This window comes from Ailuropoda melanoleuca, chromosome 11 (assembly GCF_002007445.2).
Source record: "Ailuropoda melanoleuca isolate Jingjing chromosome 11, ASM200744v2, whole genome shotgun sequence".
Taxonomy (NCBI): Eukaryota; Metazoa; Chordata; class Mammalia; order Carnivora; family Ursidae; genus Ailuropoda; species Ailuropoda melanoleuca.
Genome location: NC_048228.1, coordinates 81,453,635 through 81,474,131, shown reverse-complemented (window position 1 = coordinate 81,474,131; position 20,497 = coordinate 81,453,635). Strand labels below are relative to the sequence as shown.

At 36.8% G+C, this 20,497-nt stretch overlaps 1 protein-coding gene across 5 annotated transcripts in view; it reads right to left on the bottom strand.

The window, feature by feature from the left end:
- Positions 1–20,497, bottom strand: part of ARAP2 (ArfGAP with RhoGAP domain, ankyrin repeat and PH domain 2) — a 191,473-nt gene that overhangs the window by 114,586 nt on the left and 56,390 nt on the right. For all 5 annotated transcript variants that reach the window (XM_002929010.4, XM_034671975.1, XM_034671976.1 and 2 more), the window contains exons 9-13: positions 20,047–20,225; positions 8,968–9,083; positions 5,706–5,905; positions 2,723–2,808; positions 1,367–1,549 (exon numbers count right to left, since the gene is read on the bottom strand). In XM_002929010.4, the coding sequence (XP_002929056.1) occupies positions 1,367–1,549; positions 2,723–2,808; positions 5,706–5,905; positions 8,968–9,083; positions 20,047–20,225 (764 nt within the window). The remainder of the gene's footprint in view (positions 1–1,366; positions 1,550–2,722; positions 2,809–5,705; positions 5,906–8,967; positions 9,084–20,046; positions 20,226–20,497) is intronic.

The window sequence follows — 20,497 nt, the reverse complement described above, 5'->3', positions numbered from 1 at the left end:
AATAAATCCCAATGGGTAGACTTCTCTAAATATTCTTAGAAGAATTCATTGGCTAGTAATAATGTAAAACTTATCTAATGGAAACTGTGTGGTGTGGCAGACAGAGCTTCATTTGGGGACATTATTAGTATACCTGCTAATAAGATACCCATCACTATCAAAAAGAAAGAAACCATTAGAGGAAGCTGTGCCCTGGTTCTCTAACTTCACCAGTTACTTCTCAAAATCCACAACTTACTATCTACATATTTATTATGGACCTCTGGTGCACAGAATCAAAATCCTTGGTTTATGATACCCTGTTGCTATTATTCCATGTATGTCTGGTATAACTGGTCAATTTTAATAATGTATTTATCACTAATGAAACCACCATCCAAAACAAAATGTCTTAGTAATAACCTATACACACACATAGTTCCCAAACCCCTTCCCCACACCATCTCACCCACTCTCTTCTACCTTAGCTGCGCATTCTGAATCCTTCATATGTTTTGTGCCATTGCTTTAAAATCAATTGGTGGCCTCACTTTATGATCACCAAAGATGTACTAAGACTAAAAACTTAATTTAGAGGAATTAATCCGATAAACATGTGAATCAATTGTATGATTTTGTAATTTCTACAGAAGGATGAAAAAGGCCTTTATTTGTTTTCCAAAATGTTCAGCATAATGCTACTTACTTGAGGATTTTTATCCATAAGTACTGCCACTAAAAGCATACTAAAAAAAGAACTATGAAAGAATGTTTTCTCTAAGCACAAAAACAATAGGCATGTACAAGTACATGTATTAAGTATCTCTATTTCGACAAGCCTCCTAACACATAAGAAATTGAAGTAGCCATTTCAAAAAAGAAATCAGGCAGGATGCTTAACAAATCCTTTGCCAAAAGGGTAAAGAACAAGTGAGCAGCATAAAACAGCCACCAAGTCTGGAATCACTCAGCCAAAGGCAAACAACACGTGGGGTCAACAGCATTAAGCAAAGCATTGCTCGTAACAATACACTGAGTAAATGATGTTTATTTTGGTGACACAATGCCAACAATGTACAAGTTGGAAGTTATGCTCAGTGTCTTGTCCCTAAAATAAGGAAAGTTGCATAGTTCTCAGAACACTGGAGTAGGCCTAAATTAGCTGGAAACTCATGTTATGGACAAAGACTTTATTCGCTATAGGTAATGAATTCTTAAGTAAAACAGTGGTAAAATCAATAGTACAATCTCACAAATGGAAATAAAATAACATTAAACAATACTCTTATCAGACAGTAAAGGACTTTTTAAAATTCTTTCCAAACTCCTTGACCCATGTTTCAAAAGACATCAAGAGCCATGTCTACTGTTATATATTTTTTGATACCTTATTTAATTCTTCTTTGGTGAGAGACGCCAGTAGGGTCTTTCTGAATCTTCCTTCTTTGTACTTCTGAGTGATAAAGTTTTTTCTCTTTTCTACAGGTGAGTCCATATGTAACTCTTCATCTTTTTGAAGATTACCAGCCCAAAAGTCATTTGCTCTTTTGTTTCCAATGACGATAAAGAGCTAAATAGTCAGAAAGTTATAAAACAATATGAGCTCATAAAATGTATTTGAATTTGCAAAAACCTGACTCACAAATTAAAATATAAAGTAGGGGGCGCCTGGGTGGCTCAGTCAGTTAAGCGTCCAACTCTTTTTTTTTTTTTTTTTAATTTTTTTTTTTTAAGATTTTTTATTTTACTTATGTGACAGAGAGACAGCCAGCGAGAGAGGGAACACAGCAGGGGAGAGGGAGAGGAAGAAGCAGGCTCCCAGCCGAGGAGCCTGACGTGGGACTCGATCCCGAAACGCCGGGATCACGCCCCGAGCCGAAGGCAGTCGCTTTAACGACTGCGCCACCCAGGTGCCCCAAGCGTCCAACTCTTGATTGCAGCTCAGGTCATGATCTCGGGTCATGAGATCGAGCCTTGCATAGGGCTCTGCACTGAGCACAGAGCCTGCTTAAGATTCTCTGTCTCCCTCTGTCCCTCCCCTGCCCCCACGTGCATACTCCCCCCCCAAAAAAAAATATAACTTAGTATAAAATATGCAAAAACACATGAAAAACCCACATCTTTCAGGAAGATGGAGTGTGAAAGCAGATATTTCTATTTTAAGTACAGCCTCATTGATTTTAGTAACGGCACAAGATAAGCTAGAAAAGAAACCACAAGTGACCCAAATTGCAACAAAAGCATTATTATTTTTTGAAGCTCACATAGAGACAGATTCACTTAAAATGGCCGAGTAGGCGGGGTAATGTGGTTGAGAGGGTTACTGAAATCCAAGAAGAAAATGGAAACAGGAAACAGAAAGTCAGACATGAGTGCAGTTAATGACAGAGCATGGCCAAGAGAAAGAATAGATAATTTTGCCAAATGTTTTCATTCACTTTTCTAATATTTTATCCATGCTGTGTTAAAAAGAAAGAAATTCTGGCTTTAAAAAAAATGTTGTCAAGCCTTTAAAAGTAGCTATTACTATGAAATGCCTCGTAGTTTATATTTTTAAAGTAACTCTCTCATTTAAGAAGCATTCTAAAAGTTGAAGTAGGAAGACTACTACTAAACAGGCTACAAGCCACTTTTACAGTGTGGTGAGAACTTTATCAAAAAACTCCTAAAGTAATTCATGCCACCCCACTGCTAACTACCACCTGATCCCTGCTAACCACATCCACAGTTAGGTTGGACTTACCTCAATGAGTTCATTGCTCCAAATGCTGGCATCCATTTTTAGACTTCTAACCTTGGAATCTCTCGGTCCTAGAGATCTATGTTGTCCTGAAGTCAAGACACAATTGCATTTCTATTTCATTTGTATGTATATGTATTTTATCTTTAAAAAAATGTGTATCTCTGCATACATGTATGTGTGTATGTATATAACTTTTCAACTTAAAACACACCAATATCTACTTTCTTTTCCTTTTGCCAACAGCATTAAGAGTAGTGGTGACAATTATACAGAAATCCCAACCACAATGAAGGTAACAGTAATTATCTTCATCACTACCGTAGTGGTACAAAACTACAGTTTTAACTAGGTACATGTGTGTACCAATATATATGTGTGTATATTCATCGCTTGGTAATTAACTGGCAATTAGAGGTTACTGAAAACCTTTTATAATAGGTCTGTTTAAATTCCATGTATGTGAACACAGATATCCTTTTACTCCTAAAAAAACATAAAACAAAACAAAAACAAAAAACTAGCAACTCTAATAAACATGTATCTAAAAATATGAAGTGGATTTTTTATTTTAGTCATATGCCTGAAAGAGAGTAAGAGCCCAGCATTCTATTAGCATCAATTTAATTATGCTGTGTAATCATCATTCAGTCATTACTGGGCACCCAGGAATGTGTCCGATGCTTTCTAGGCTGAGGAGGGGACAAAGGTATTCAAGACATTGTCCCTATCTTAAGGACTTTTTGCCTATGAGCATGAAAACTCATTCCTCTCTCTACATTAGGTAAGAAGGTCCTTTCCTCCCTTCTTTAAAATGGTAACTACTCAGAGCACAAAGTCCTAAAATCCCAAGGGCAGAACTATGCATAGGTTTGCATTTATAAAGACCAATGAAAGGCGTCACTGAAAGGGGATGAACTCAGAAAATAGGTAGAAGAACTGGAAAGAATCCCTGAAGTCATGGAGGCAAAAAAAAAAAAGAAAAAAGAATCTGAGTTGAAACAAGCAGGAGGAGCAACAAAAGGGAGGGCAGATTCAGAAATCCTGAGATGATAACTGCTGGGACTTGGTTGGCTTTAATGAAAGGGGAAGAGTCAAGAAGGTATCTCAGGTTTTAGGCTTGAATGTAGGATAGACAGTATCACTTCTGACCAAGATTTGGAATAAATGAGAATGTTTGGTTTTATGTAATGAGCTGGGAAGCAAAGACAGCTCCATTTTTCACATGCTATTTTTGAGGTCTCTTGGGCAAATCCAAGAAGAGAGTTCAGTAGGTAGACCTATGAGTATGGTGTCCAACAGAGTGAGAATCGTCCACTTATAAGTGAGTGTTGAACTTAAATGATAAATAACATCAACCAGGAACATCGGAGTGAAAGAGAACTGAGGATGTAACCCAAAGGAACATATGTATTTCAGGACCAGGCAAAGGAAAAGTAACCTGAAAAGGATGACCAGAGTATTAAGAACACACAAAGAGAAAATGGTATTTTGGAAGTTAAGGGAGGATGGGAAGTCACAAACACTGGTCAAATATTGCAGTGCCAAATACTTCAGGGAAGATAATAAAGATAGGAACGGACCACACAGAAACTGAGGGGTAAAATACACTGGTAAACATGGTGAAAATATATTTACTGGACTAGAGAGAAGAGAAAACTGATCATAGGATGAAGAAAAACCAGGAAGTTAAAAAAGGAAGGAAAGCTGTGCAGAATTCTACTCTTGAGAGTACCCTGTCTGTGAAGGGAAAAGAGAGAATGATACATACAGGGGAATGGGAAGTTTTCAGGAAGCTAGTGTCAAGACAACAGACTTGCATAAGTATATATGCTGAAACAAAAGAACCCACGGTTGAATTATTACAGAGAGGGAATAAGTGATGAGGTGAGGATCCCAAGAAGAGAAGAAAGTAGAGGGAGACAGGAGTAGAAAGAATTGCCTTGGACAACACAAAGGCTCTCTTCCAATTAGACTGGAGAGGAAAAAAGGTTGGGAAGAAATACAAAGTAGAGGGGGATTAGCTGATGCTTTTTCTTGTTGCCACTGAGGTTAATTAGCTCCTGAGAAAATCTTAGTGTGATAAGAACTGTGGAAGCACAGAACTCTTGAAAAGTATTAAGGACCGAAGCAACTGTCCTAGTCTCTGCCCTAGCTGAGGTCAATGAAACCTGTACTCCACTCTGGTCTTGCCATCATCATACTCCACTGCAATTAGTATTTATATATCTGTGGAGGACATAGCAACCTCTTACACATTTTTTAATTCCCAGGACCAGCACAGTACCTTTAATGCCAGGAAGCTGAAAGTGAAGTTTAGGATGTGGCTAACTTCCTCCGAGACCTCTATGACTACACACCTAAGCTAGAGTCCATGCCCTCCACTCACTGGAACAACTGTAAACCCCCAAATACACTGAGCTGTCAGATGGTCTGTGAGCTGTAAAATCACAGTAAGATATTACTGGTTATCTTTCTGACAGTAACCAGTAATAGTACTGGTTACTGTCAGAAACCTCAATACTTTTTGGAAATGCTTCTAAACAAACACTCTCATTAAAAGAGATACCAGATCTGCTGGACCAAGTTTAGAGCTCTGAATGACCTTGATATAAAATACACATCTTACAAAATATGACTGGGGAAAAGTGGGCAAATCATGCAGAGATGCAAACATGTTCAGGGTGCATTCTAAAACACACTCACCTTAAAATCTAAAAATTTCAACACTGTCCTTTTAAAAGCCACACATGGACCAGGAGGCACCCAAAATGATTACACGCTTAAAAATCAATTTTTACATCTAAGTCATGCATAAGAGAACTTTAGAACTATAAGATATTGCTAAATTTAATTTAAATGTAATAAGCCTTCTCTGTTTTTATTTTTCACAACTGTTAGCTGGGACACATTACGTATGACAGTCAAGAGCATTCAGTGCCAATCTGCTACCAAACAGTGATGAGCATAACTTATCGCTAATTACCTGCACACTTCTTACAGATGACAACACAGAGATTGATGGATGCCCAGTCAGGGTCCGGGGCTTTACAATCGGCACAGCTCCTGTTGGACTCATTGAACCAAATCTTCTCAGCTACCTCATAATCAGAGAGAGTTTCTGCTATCGATTGCTGCACAGCTTCAATCCACTCTTGTTTCTCTTTTTCAGTCTCGGCTGTAAAGCTGAAACAATTAATGTTTCTGCATTATCGATCTCCCTTGTAAAGGCCAATTAAGCAGTATGTTCAGTTTGCATATTCATTTCGCTCACAAATTAAACAGCAGCTGAAAAATATGCCTTCCAGGCAGCTGAACAGTCTTTTCTGTTAAAAATCATCTAATTTAAAAATCTATTTTTTTCCTTTAACATCCCACATTGCTTATGAATTTGTTTACATATCTTGAACCAAAATTAATATGTACATTTTTCTGACCAGGATATAAAAACTGCCTTGTTAGGTCAAGAGCTTAAATGAGAGGCCATGTTTCCTAAGCAGTGGTTATATAATAATCAGTGAGAGACTGGCTGAGTTTCAGAGTTTTGGGACTATTGGATTATTTTGCCAAAAAGTATGCCATGATAGTCTGAAACTAAATTATCAAGAACACCCACCAGAAATTTTGATTTTTTTTCAGTCTTAAAAACAGATTTTCTTTTTTAATTAGAAGAATGTCCAGATGGCTTTAAGAAACTGAGAAATCAAAAGTTTCAAGTGACTACTATTCTAACGGAATTCTAACTCATTTTTAGCCATGTTCTGATTTATCCTAATTCTTAGTGTTTACTGGACACCTGAGTATAGGGATAAAACATTAACCATGGGTTCACTCCAAGAAATGTTTATTGAGTATGTACGATGTGTCAGGAAATGTGTTACAGTGCTCCAAACTCAGCCAATGACCCGCAAAATGTTTCACATTAAAATTTTCTGAAGATGAAAATGTTTTGAAATATAATGAAAATAAGAGATCACTAACATATTCCAAATAATCCATAAGGAAACTGAGTAGCCTACATGGATATTTTTTGAAGCACTTTATGTTGCCATCATCAGTATAATATTCATAAGCTTCTTAGTGGTTTCCACTTTTACACAGAGATTGGTCACAGCCAATATGGCACAATGGTCTTTACACCTAGGTTACTGGTACACAGATTCTAAAACCCTTGGAGTGCCCTAAGTGACAAGTGTCTTTTGTATGCTTGTGAGATAAGTTGTGGCTAGAGGCCTCAAAAGCTTCAGGATAGGAGCTGGCCACCAGAAAGACCAAGGTATCATTAGAGGGGGGACTAAAATCCCCCCCCACCCCGACCTCTAGGGATGGGAGAGGGGCTAGCAATTGAGTTAATCACCAATGACCAAGGATTTAACCAATCATGCCTACAGAATGAAACCCCCCATAATAACCCCTGAACAACACGGTTCAGAAAGCTACCAGATTGATGAACACATTGAAGTGCTGAGAGGGTGATGTACCCAGAGAAGGCATGAGGTACCTTGCTTTGTGTGGCTCTTCCATTTGGATGTTCCCAAGATGCATTCTTTATAATAAACTGGCAATAGTTAATTAAACTGTCCTTTTGAGTTCTGAAAGCCATTCTCACCAATTAGTGAACATGGGGGAGTTGGGTCATGGGAATCCCAATTTGCAGCCAAGTTAGAAGGAAGCGTGGGTAAGCTGAGGACCCAATACTTGTGACTGGAGTCTGAAGTGAGGGCAGCTTTGTGTGATTGAGCCCTTAAACTTGTGGGTCTAATGCTCACTCCAAGTAGCTGCTGTCGGAATACGACTGAATTGTAGGACACCCAGTTGGGATCTGGAGACACGGAGAACTGGTTGGTGTGAGGAAAAAGCCCACCACATATTTTGTGTCAGAAATACTATGAGTAAAAACAACTCAGCCAATCTCTACATTTTCATTTGAGGCTTGAATCTGCATATGTGAAAGTAAAGTTTGTTATGGTGATTCTTTTTTCTTCAAAATTTGAGCCAGCAGACACTTCTGACAGATGAAATGAATACCAGATTTGGGAGTATTTTCAAAATTGCTAAGTAACTGTTAGCCCTTCAAAAGCCTCTGACAATTGCCTCTGACCTGCATACTACCCTGTGATACACTGATTATTTGTAACAAATGAATTAATGTGGGTGAACTCACAGACACTGACTTATGCCTCTTCTGTGTACCAAAGCTATGGAGTTATTATAGATTATTAAAACATATTAGGAACTTAAAGTGTTCTTTTTCATTGTCATATGAGGTAATTACTAGATTACTGTAATACAAAATATATAATGAACTGTTAAAATATTTGATCAATAAGTGCTATAAAGATCCATCAGCAGGAGTTCCTTTTAGAAATCATTATGGGGGGCGCCTGGGTGGCACAGCGGTTAAGCGTCTGCCTTCAGCTCAGGGCGTGATCCCGGCTTTACGGGATCGAGCCCCACATCAGGCTCCTTCCGCTAGGAGCCTGCTTCTTCCTCTCCCACTCCTCCTGCTTGTGTTCCCTCTCTCTCTGGCTGTCTCTATCTCTGTCAAATAAATAAATAAAATCTTTAAAAAAAAAAAAAAAAAGAAATCATTATGGAGCAACTGTAATCAGGAATTGATTTTATTTTATTTTATTTTATTTTTTTTTTTTTTAAAGATTTTATTTATTTATTCGACAGAGATAGAGACAGCCAGCGAGAAACAGAACACAAGCAGGGGGAGTGGGAGAGGAAGAGGCAGACTCATAGCAGAGGAGCCTGATGTGGGGCTCGATCCCATAACGCCGGGATCACGCCCTGAGCCGAAGGCAGAAGCTTAACCGCTGTGCCACCCAGGCGCCCCAGGTTGATTTTAAAGGAAGACTGAATGTGATTAGGCTAACAGAAGGTAAATAAAAATACAGCTTAAAGACAATGTATTCTTTATTCCTTCACAATATGAAGGAATTTTTCATATATTTGTTGATAAAAAATTAGTGTATTTATCAAGCCTACCAAGTAAAAAAGGTATTAAGGGAAAAAATGCCCCAAATCTCATGAAATTAGTATCTCTGCAGGTTGTGTGATAATTCAAGTCACTTTTATGAGGTGTTTTTATATATGGGCTAATAAACTGGACAATATAGAAAATAACAAACATGATTTTATTACATGATATATACGAAATAAAATCACCATTAGCGATGTAAAAGTAGATCGCCCAAGATTTCCTGGAATAACACAAACACAAACGTTTAAATATAGCTTACCTAAAACTCCTGTAGGGAGTGATTATTTCAAAAGACTGTTTTACAGTTCGGTCCACTTGCTTTACATTTGCTACATTCATAGGAATTATGGTAATACCAAGTCCACTCTTAAAATCCTAGTTGGGAGAAAAAACATATAACAACATTATAAAGAAATAAAAATATGGATTTTGAAAGTACAAGTATATTCTCTAAAATCCAAAGTATCATCATATCCTACTAAATTTTACAACACATATACATGTTAAATTGAATAAGTCATTAAAAGTGGATTGACAGTGGTTTTCTTATTTTAGATAGGCACTCTCGACACACGCTAACCCAGTGCCATTCCAAACTGGACAGTTGAGCTATTGATCAAGTACGGACTTCTTTCACATGAAATGTTAAGTTGACTAGGACACAGATTGTGAACTGTACGTGCTTGTTTTTCAAAGTCAGGCACTTTTTCATCTTTATCTATACAATCTTTATCTATATAATAAAGGAAACTAAGAGTTAACTAGCCCTTAGCATGTGCCTAGCAATTTCTAAGTAATGGTCTCAAATGACACCGTGAGGCTGGTGTGATTACTATTTATAAAAAAAGAAGGGGAAACTGAGGCCCAAAGAGATGAAAGTCACATGGAAAACACAGCTAGCTGTACGTGGCAGAGAGTGACTGAAACCCAAACTGATTGTTCTTTGTTTTTCTGTGATGTTACCTCTGCTCTGTCAAATTATTTTTCTCATTTACTCTCAAACAAAAGCACTATATATTTTACAATTTTATCTCATTCCCAATATTTTATTACTTTCCTCTTCCTTCATTTAAATTCTTAAGCTCTTTTAATGCAACTGTGGTATGAAAACTGCCATTTGTTCAATACCTATAACCCCTCTGTTCAGTTTGTCCCACCAAAATTAGAAATTGTTTAAAAGGCTACAAGGTCTGCCTTCTAAAAACATTAAAGTTTGAAATATTATCTAATCATAAGGGTTTGGGAATTTGATTTATTAAATAATCTCAACACTTTAAAGATGTAATTATTCTCAACCTCAAAGGACTAATTTGTCCATGTAAACAGGTTCAGATTCAATGTGCTCTGAATTCCTAAATTCAATTTGGCTAGAAAAAGTAGCCATACTAAAGACAGACTACAAAAAAATATTGGTCTATTTTCAATAAGAATACTTCTGGCAGAGACTGAAAATTCACTGGCCTTCTTCTCTCTACAGGCTAAGAGTAAAAGTACTATTTTCCCATCTCCCTTGCAAGCTAGAAGGGGTCATATGTCTTAGTTTTGGTCAATAAAATATAAAAAATTCCTGGGGTGGGAGTGGGTGGGGGACAAATCTTGGAAGAAGAAAGACTCCTACCCCTCGCTGTTCCATCTTCTTTGGAAATAACACCTAGCAGCACAGAAGCTGTTAAAATTCTCGAGATGAAAAGCCTGAGGACAAATTCTTGTACTTAAGGATGCCAGAGTGAGAAAAAAATAGGAAGAACCTTGTTCCCTGGAGGCATCAGCTCTCTGCTGCCTACACCAAGAGATCTGTTAAAACAAAGAAATCCCTATCTATTCAAGCTATCCTTTGGGGTTTTTGTCATCTGATAATAAAGCATTCCTGACTAATAAAATAAGTGAAATAAAATAATACTGTGACAGATTTCCCCCACTTGTAAAAGTATCCAGAGTTTTCATTCATAAATTGCAGAAAAGCCTCTCTTCATTTTTTTAACATACGATGTTAAGTTAGAATAAGGAAATGACGCATTTATAAAACATATCATCAATTTGTACAAATAGCTTGTTCTGTTAGGAAAAACAGGCCAGAAATTGAGAGTCAATAATATAAAAGAGAAGATGCAGACATGCTAAGTGTTGCAAAATAATTAGAAAAACGTAATATACTTCCACTTTGTATGGCAAACTCATCTAAAAATCAGTACTTAATGTAATCTATAGGGACAAGGAGAATCAAACAGGCTCAGTGTTATACCTATTTACTGCGATTAAAAGAAAAAAAATTCTCAATTGTCCATACCAGTGTTCTTGCTGGATAACAACCTCAATGCAAGTGACTATAAACTCAAACTCTCTTTTATAAATGAAGAAATAAAGTGGGGGTAGCAAGGTAAGTTTTATTTGTGTTTTGTTTTTTGTTGTTTTTAGTTGAAGTATATTTCACGAACAATATTACATTAGTTCCAAGTGTAAATTGTGCTACGCTCACCACAAGTGTAACTACCATATGTCAGGCAAGGTAGGATATTTTAAAAACAGCTTTCTGACGGTCCAACTTGATGCAGGAGTAACTCTAGAACACACTGCATGTCCTTCCAACAGTGCTCCATAATGAAGACCCCACAAGAGCTGGATATGCATTGTTACATTCTAAGCCAAGTTACATCCTCCGATGAGCGCCTGGCTTGCAGGTACTGGGTGTCTGGAAGGTCAGAGACACATACTCAAACCATGAGACTAGCAGATGGCAGGAGTGACCATGGTTTATAGAAACCGATGAGCCTCCTCCAGGTTCCGGCCTGAACTGGTGGCCCCTCATTTCTACAAGCAAGTTGTGAAACGTCTACCTATAAAGCTGAGATTTCTGTTAAAAATAAAATAGGTGAGGGTAGGCTCTAGACCCCACATTTCCTCCAAGCAAGGCAAAGATGATTTTTTTAGCCTGGAAGAAAATTGTAACCCATTTATCAGCTGCTGGCCATGGCCATATGGTTTCAAGTAATTAGAGTATCTGCTGAATTCACCGGCACAAACAGACTGTAAAACGTACAGCAGAGTAACAAAATAAATGTCAGTGCTCTCGAGAGCTATTAAATATGAAACAACTGTGTTTCTTATTAAAAAATATTTTTATATTTGTGGTGACATTAAGCCATTTTTTCAGACTGTATTTAGGACATATTAAGAATAGATCTAATTCCTCAACGCTCCCTCCAACCCAGGATTCTTATCCCCTGAATTGGAAAGCAGAGCTTCAGATTCTGCAGTTAAAAAGCAAAACTACAACCCTGTGATTCTCATATGCAGCCAATGTTGAGAAAAACTGAACTAGACAGCAGAACCAGCTGTAGACTCTAGACAGGATGAGTCTGCAATATTTAAATACCAGGATATCAACAGTGCCTTCTGCCTTCGGTAGAGCAGAAGAAAAGGCATGCAATGATTATACAAAAATCATTTGAAATCATTAAGACAACTGGCTAAAAATACTCTAGCCAGAACACAGTGACACATTTTCAAGATCCTATTTGTCCTGTGTGCCCACCCCTGTGTTAACGTCCAGAGGCTTTAAAAGCATACACGGTGTACTCCATAATTAGTTTCTTATCTATTTGTGTCGTGCTCTGAAGCTTACGGAAAGCCATGAACTCTCATTTGGCCTTGTAAATTATTCTGTGAAGAAGGCAGAGCAGATATAGCCATTTTTTAAATGGGAGAATTCGTCCTGGCAAAACAGCATTTATGAAGTACTGCGTGTGTGCCAGAAGTCGGGCTAAATCCTGGATCCACACAAGAGCATAAGACAGGGTACCCACCGTGGGGAAGCTTACAGTCTAATGAGGAAATGAGAGAGAACTGTAATAAGTGCATAGCTGTAAACACTGAATCCAGCCAATCCCGGTAAGAGAGTTGTGTTCTTATGAGACTTTCCAAAGGAAGTGAAACTTGACCAGACGACTGACAAAACCCTGACCAGCTTGATCGGGTATAACTCTCCTGCTTCAGTTCTCACATGTGCACAATGGGGAGAACAGTAGTACTGACACTTCTTCAGTGTGGGGAGGATTAAATCAACCCATTAAATATGCTTAGAAGAATGCCAGGCATGCACTAAGTGCCACATAGATCTAGTTAGCAACTGTTACCATTACTGTTAGTTTCTACCTCTTGAATTTGAAACCAAGTGAACATATTACCTATGAAAAAGTTAATCACAAGGAAACACATATTTAAGATAACTAGCAAGCATATATAAATTTCAAAAAATGGGGTGGAAGGCAAATGTCAAAAAATAAGTCACCCTTTAGCTACAGTCTGATTGTCAGCAATAGTCTCATTTTGAAAAACAGGCACAAGTCAGGGATAAGCCACACTTTCAACACTTAGAATGCTATAAGATAGACAGGAGAAAAAAAAAAAAGGGATCATGAAAATTCAGTAGGTAGAATATTACTATAGAAAGCAAAAAGCTAAAAAGAGATTCTGGACTAAATATTTTACGTTAATTTGCTGTCACAGAATGTGGGATCTCACAAAGCATGAATCCCACCACCAGTCCTACTAAAACAACAGTGCCGCTTGGCAAACAGATCTGGACAACCTGCAAAGGTGGTCATGACCATGTCGGCACTGGGAGTAAGACCTGGGGGAGAATCCTGGCTAAGTCATTTATTGGCTGTATGACCACTACCAAGTTATTTACTTTATCTAAGCCTCAATTTTCTCATTTATAAAAACATAGTAATATCTACCTTACACAGCACGGTTACAAAAATTGAGTGCCATATAAATTAAAGGTTTAATACAAACAAACAATCCTTTCATTTGTGAGTTCTAAATCCACAATCTGTCTTCAATAAAAGTATCTCCATTTTATTTACAATGACTGAAAGTATTCCCACCAATGATTCTATAGTATATACTCGGTTTAGAATGAATGGTAACTATTTACCAAAATGCTGAAATGGGTTATTTTTATGAATTGTAGCAACAGAACCTGGTTAAAACTACATTTTAAAACTGCATAGCGAAAGAGCAAAATAAAAGCTTGATCCCTAACTGGAAAAATTAAAGAAGGGTTTGTTAACCCCAAATTTGCTGAAATCTCAAACCTATTTTTGGAAATACTGGATGCCAGGTTTCCAAGCCAGAAATTTAAGAACTTGGTGCTTAAACATTTGTTGAAAACAGATGTGGCATTGTATGACATTGGCACCACATTTCCGGGGAAACACCAGATGCAGACTTTGGCCAGATACAGAACCCAGAGAAGCTGAGGCCACCACCTACATCCTGCTGCTTCTTTCTGTGCTACTCAACCCAGAGCCCTATGAGGTCTATTTAAATTCTATTAGAGTTTCATTCCCGTGCCAGACACCGGGAACATTATGTAGGGGGAACAAGGGGGAATGAGTCTCTTGTTACACCCTGATTTGAAAATGTTTAATCAAGTGAATTTATATAGTTAAATCCTCAATGCCACAATTATCATTAAATGGATACACAGACCCACCAAGCAAGACATCTGGTTGTAATGAATTCACTAATACTCACATGATACTGAAAAACACTCATCACAAAAAAAAAAAAGGGGGGGGGGGAGACTGGCTGTCAGAACAACCTAACAAATGGAAACCAAAGCCAATTATCTTAAATGTGCCTTACATCCATTTGCAGAAATTTCATTCAAATAGCAATACGATGCGTGTAACACTACATATACTGCAGTGTATGTTCGGATTTCAGTATCTCATTTAAAATTTTAAGTACTGCCTTATATACTACATCCACTTCATGTCAAGACAAATTTATAAAATAATTATTTGCCAGAATACAGAAAATCTATAAGCTTTGAAATAAAAAGCAGTTTAATTATAGTAAAATTTCTACACAATAAAAATTAACTGAAGAATGAAAAGTAAGTGATAGCTCAGAAAAGCAGTTACAGAAAATGACCTGACGATTAATTATCTTTATTATAGGAAAAGCTTAAAGAAATTGTCAGGAAAGACAATAAAAATCCCAATAAATAAATGGAAAAAGAAAATCAAGAGACAATTCACAGAAAAGAGAATAACTTAAAAACAAATTTTTTTAAAAAAATGATAAGCTCTGTAGACAAGAAAACAGCTGTAAATGACCGCAAACTCAACAAGTTCATTCTGCATAATGTTTACTGAGTGTCAGCTATGGGCCTGAAACCTGAAGACCAAACAGTGAATACATCATCACACCATTAATTTGAGAATATAAAAATTATAACACGTTTAAGGTTAAAATCAAGCTGGTACCTAGTTCATGTAGCTAACAGCATTTAAAATGTAAACAATTCTTTAGGAAAAGGTCATAAAAGTCCATGCCAAAAAAATTAATAAATAATCAAAAAGGAAGAAAAGGCTACATACAGAAAGCTACCAGAAATCTCATTTATTTATCACTATGTGCGCTAGCCACAGTGGAAGGTGAGATCTTAAACAGCAGGCATCTTTCGGTCACTGCTGTACCCCCAGAGTGGTACCCATTAATGAGAAGTATCCAATAAAAGTTCATTTTGTAAAATGGATAAATAGAGAAACACAGGGAATTATATGTAGTATAATGTGTACAAACTGAAACACAACTCATTTTATACAATGTTGAAGTAACACTGGAGAAAAACTATCATAATACACTGCAGGCATGTAAAACATAAGAGAACAATATTTGTAAAAATTAAACACTGCGTTTGTGAGATGGTGTTAAATAAAGAGATGACATGTAATTTATGTGATAACAGTGCCACAGTGTTTTGCAACTGAGTAATTAGAGAAATTGTGTCTGTTTCTACTTTGCCAAACTCCATTCCAACAAACGTTTTTATGTATCTCTTCATAGTTCTTTTCTACTTTTTACAACCTATTGGGAAAGGGCAGGAGGAAACATGACATTCCCTAAGGCATTTCTCCTACTCAGTGGAGAGCTACTGCCAATTTCAGTTCCTACAATCTACTAATGAACGAAAGGGAAAAGCAGAGATGTAAGAAAAAAAAAAGCGAATCTTTGAACCAAGAAATTGGGAAAACAAAAAGTCCATGTAATTCCAGAGTTCAGACCTGGCAGTGAAGGGTCCACGAGGAGATGCAGATTGGCATCCCCCTTGCTATCTTCATACCATTTCTCTTCAAATAGAAGGAATTTCAAAAATGAGCAAAGGCAACAATTACAATAGCCTGTTCTAATAGCTATTTTAACTTAGTTATTCAGTAAAAGGGACAGAGTCAGAAAAAAGTGAAAGAACTACTGAAAATATATTTGTAGGGCTGCCTGACACAGATTCTTAAGGACACTTTTTGGAAGTAGAGAAAAAGCTCTGGAAAAGGTTAACAATAATCCACAAAATTAGAGCACACTTCCAGACAGACAGAGTTGAAGGAATGTATGGGAAATAACAGTTTCAAACTGTTTTCCAAACACTGTCCCCTTTATGCTGACTTTGCAAATGAAGATTAATGTCTACACCAGATCATACTCTGGCGATAAAAGTCTACGTTAAGAAAAATGAATTAAATGATACTGTAGAATTCATAAGCTAAAAATTTTAAATTTCATTTAAAAATTGAGATCTTAGCAAAAACAAAAACAAAAAAAAAACCAGTAACTATAGTTCAGAACTATGCACAGTTAACAGTTCTTCAAAATTTCAAAATGTATTACCACTAATCATGATTATCTTAATTTTCCACTTAAATTCTGGCACATTTCAAAATGTTCAATGAGGAAAAAGATCACTTCCAAATGAAAATTTATCACAAAAAGAGGCATAATAGTCCCAAGTTGCAGGATGATAAAGCATTCAATGTTGCTGAAGGCTATTTTTACACATTTTCCAACTCCAAAAATGTCTTGCTCTCTTTACCTAGATGCTTGTCATTTTTTAAAGGGGGGGAAAAAAAAACTTAGAGCAGTGCTTCACTGTATGTAGTTCTTGATACATGTGAATGCTTCATATAAATGTAGATTCCAACATTCTATCCCCAGAAATTCTAAGTCCACAGTCTGGAATGAGCCCAAATATCTGGAATTTCAACATGCAACTTACAAAATGGCCTTAGGAATAGTAAGCTTTCTCTCTTCTTTACATGATACTATTTAAACCCAAAGACATTAACTTAATTACCTGAGCCAATTGGTAGCAGAGAAAGAATGAAAACCCGGAACTGCTACCTCTGTCCAATCGTCTCTGCTCTAATTGAACTTTGGAGCTTCCTTTTAAGTAACTCTTCAGTATATGCTACCTTTCCATAAATTTGTAAAACTATGTATCAAGAAAGGCAAGAAGAATGAAAATAGTTCATATGTTAGGATAGTGTAGGTCAATTTTCCTTATTTTTTTTATTCTATTCACACTACAAATTATGTGGGCAATAAATTCACTATTTTAAAATTTTTTAAACTGAAAATAATTTAGCTTTGATTCATGGAACTCAATTAGATCCAATGCAAATTTAGATACAGAAGTTCAAAGCTAACACCTCTTTTTTTATTTTTTTATTTTTACTATAGAAGTATAATGGACATGTTATATTAGCTTCAGGTATAACACATCCTAAATTTTTATGATAAGTAAATTTTTTCCATATTTAAAAAAACACAAAATTACTTAATGTGTTGTATATATAAAACTTTTAGGAGTTTCATTGAATGATTACCTTTTAGTGCTTTTCCTAAACACAAGCTTAAAGCCCCCTGCATTCAGGAGAAAGACTCCCCATTTAGCACGTCATCCAAGTTCTTCACACAATCTGCTCAACCATGTGAAAAAAACCAATGGGCAACTTTTCTCTGGAGAGAAAGGCATACACCATGATGTAAACACAGATAAAACTGGAATGGTAAGTTAGGGCCTAAACATAGAAGGCCTTCTTTAATTTATCCATCCAGTCTTGAGCCAACTAGTTCTTAAAGACTTGACTCAAGATCAAGTCTCTTAAGACCCAGCTCCATATAAAATGATGCAAGTTTTTAAAAATAACACAGACACAAGCAATGGTATGTGCTTTTTAAGGGTACATATAAACGCATGGTAATGCATAGAAAAGGACCTGAAATATACGTGCACTGAAAATTGATTTATGTCTCAAAAGATGAGGAGGGGTCCAGCATTAATGCTTTAATCTTTAAGGAGAATGCATTCAGTACTTGTGTACGTGGAAGTGTTTCTAATCTCCAGACTTCATTAGTTGCTCTTTTTTGCACTTCTCCACAACTCCTGTACTAGCCTAATAAAGCAATGCACTCACCATCCATCATAAACAATGGTCTTGTCAGACTTGTCCTCCTGGAAGATAGGACTTGAGTACCCAGCAAGTGCACCATTTACAGAGTGCCTCACCTGGTATAATGTGTATTACTCAATACACACTTCTACTCCGAACCTCCTAAGCAATTAAGTTATTCAAGGAAAGAAGCTTAGACTACTTCCAAAAGGTCACAGGCCAGAAATTTTCAACATACACTTTAAAAAGACAGTTTGGTATAGTTGCTAAGCTGCTACACTTAGAGTCATAAAGTTCTGGTTCTGTTATGCATGACAATCTACAGTCCTTACACAATCTTCACTTTCCTCATCTATAAAACATGGAAGAGAGTACCTTCCTCCTACATTTGTGGGCAAGATTAGAAGGAAACGTTTATAAATTAATTAGCATAATACCTGGTAATCACCAGATGGTAGTCATTCTTATGCTTTTTATGTTCAACTGCTAATATTAAAGCAATAATTTCATTCAATTTCTTTCTAATCAGAGAATGTTAATAAAACTTTAAAGAACATCTACTTTGGGAGAATCATGTAAACTCAGACCATCTAGCTAATGGAAGCAATGAAACTAATAATTTGAAGTCCATCGAATCTGTGCAAGTAAAAAATGAATACCTCAATTAATCTGGCAGAGTAACTTCCATACTGATAAATACAAAGTATGCGTTTTTAAGTTCCATTCCAATGAGAAAAGTTTTGATCATCTCACTTCACAGACTGAAAATGTTCATATGCAGTCATACACATTATAAGCCGTAAATCACTATTCTTGAGCACTACGCTAACTATCCAAGCTAGTAATATGCCAACAGTGCTCAGTGATGCCCTCCAGAGTTAATTGGCTAAGAAATCTTATCCAAAAAGTATAATGAATAAGATCACACTGAAGTTCAGAAGCTGTCTTAAAGATCTATAGTTAATATTTTTGAAACTGTTTGTTTTGAGTTGACATCTGTATTTTTTTTATGAAAACAGTACCATTTATATCCCAGCCTATCATAACCTATTGTGTCATTAATGAGTTCCTCTTAGATCAGATAGCCAAAGCACACCATGCAATTCCACAAATTACTAAACATCTAATATATTCTAGGCTAAATGACTAAGAATTCACTCCCCAAAGGGGTATTTTTTTATACATATTAAAAACCAAATATGCTAGGGGCACCTGGGTGGCTCAATCAGCTCAGGTCATGATCTCAGGGTCCTGGGATCGAGCCCCACATCCAGCTCCTTGCTCAGTGGGGAATCTGCTTCTCCCTCTCCCTCTGCCCCTCTCCCTGCTTGTGTGTGCATGCATGTACACGCGTGCACTTTCTCTCAAATACATAAATCTTTAAAAAAATAATAAAATAGAAATAAAAATCAGATATGTTAGAGAAAGGGAAGTCTACGCAATCAAAAAACGTTAACAGAATTTGTTAGAACTTTAATATCCATCTCCTCAAAACACTGAACTTCTCTGTTAAGTCTTTCTAATATTAACCTAATTCAGTAAGTCAACAACTCAAGTCTGCTTCATTTATATGTGGTGTGTGAGCTTGTATGTGCATATAGGAACCACTTGCCTATGGTAAATTAGTTCCCCTGCAAGCAACATATCTACTCTAAAAAAAAAAAAAAAAAAAGAATGGGGGAAACTCAAGAAAACATGTAACCTGTGCCTACTCTGATAATTTTCTATTAGAAAAGAAACAACAGGTGCAGAACTGGGCCTATTTCATCAACAGCTGTAATGGTTAATTGGTTCTTGACATCTCAGAGTGTCATCCCACTACTTCAGCTAAGGACTACCCTTCAAAAATGATTTTCAAAATTTTATTTTCTCAGTCCCTTAAAAAGGTAATGCCTAGCCTCAGATTTGATGTAGATTGCTTTCCTGTCACTGGAGAAACTGAGAAAATTCAACAAAACAACTCTTCTTTGTTACATTGGCGCAGTACTCAAGGCAAAAGAAAGGCGCTTTAAGTAAAAACACTGGTAAGTCTAACAAAGCACAGTTGTTAATGTAATCAAGGCACCGCAATTTGCAATTACTGTACCACAGCTCACCTGTTCATTTTTGCAAAGCCACACGCTGTTTCCACTTAACACAGTAAAAATTTTGGCTTTATACCCTCTCAGTTCAAGATATCCACATTTCTCAGGTGCAGCAGCTGCTTGAGACTGCAAAGCAGGGGACTGTGTTTTCAGTGCATTTAATAGTATGCTGATCCAGTCATTTCTCTCCTCTGAAAATGAAGACAGGAGAAAATACATACATCCATACTCATATAAATTATACAGACACAGAACCATGGGCAAAGGATCTCTTTTCCCTGTAACACATAGCTTACAGATTCTTTCCCAAAACCACAATCTAAATGCTACTGCAGTCGGAGCCAATGGCCCAATTCTGTAGGAGAAAAGAAATAACACTACCCAGGTGTTCTGTAACCAATACTACTGGCCTCACCTGGGAGCTTATTAGAATGCAAAATCTCAGGCCCCACTCCGGACCTGA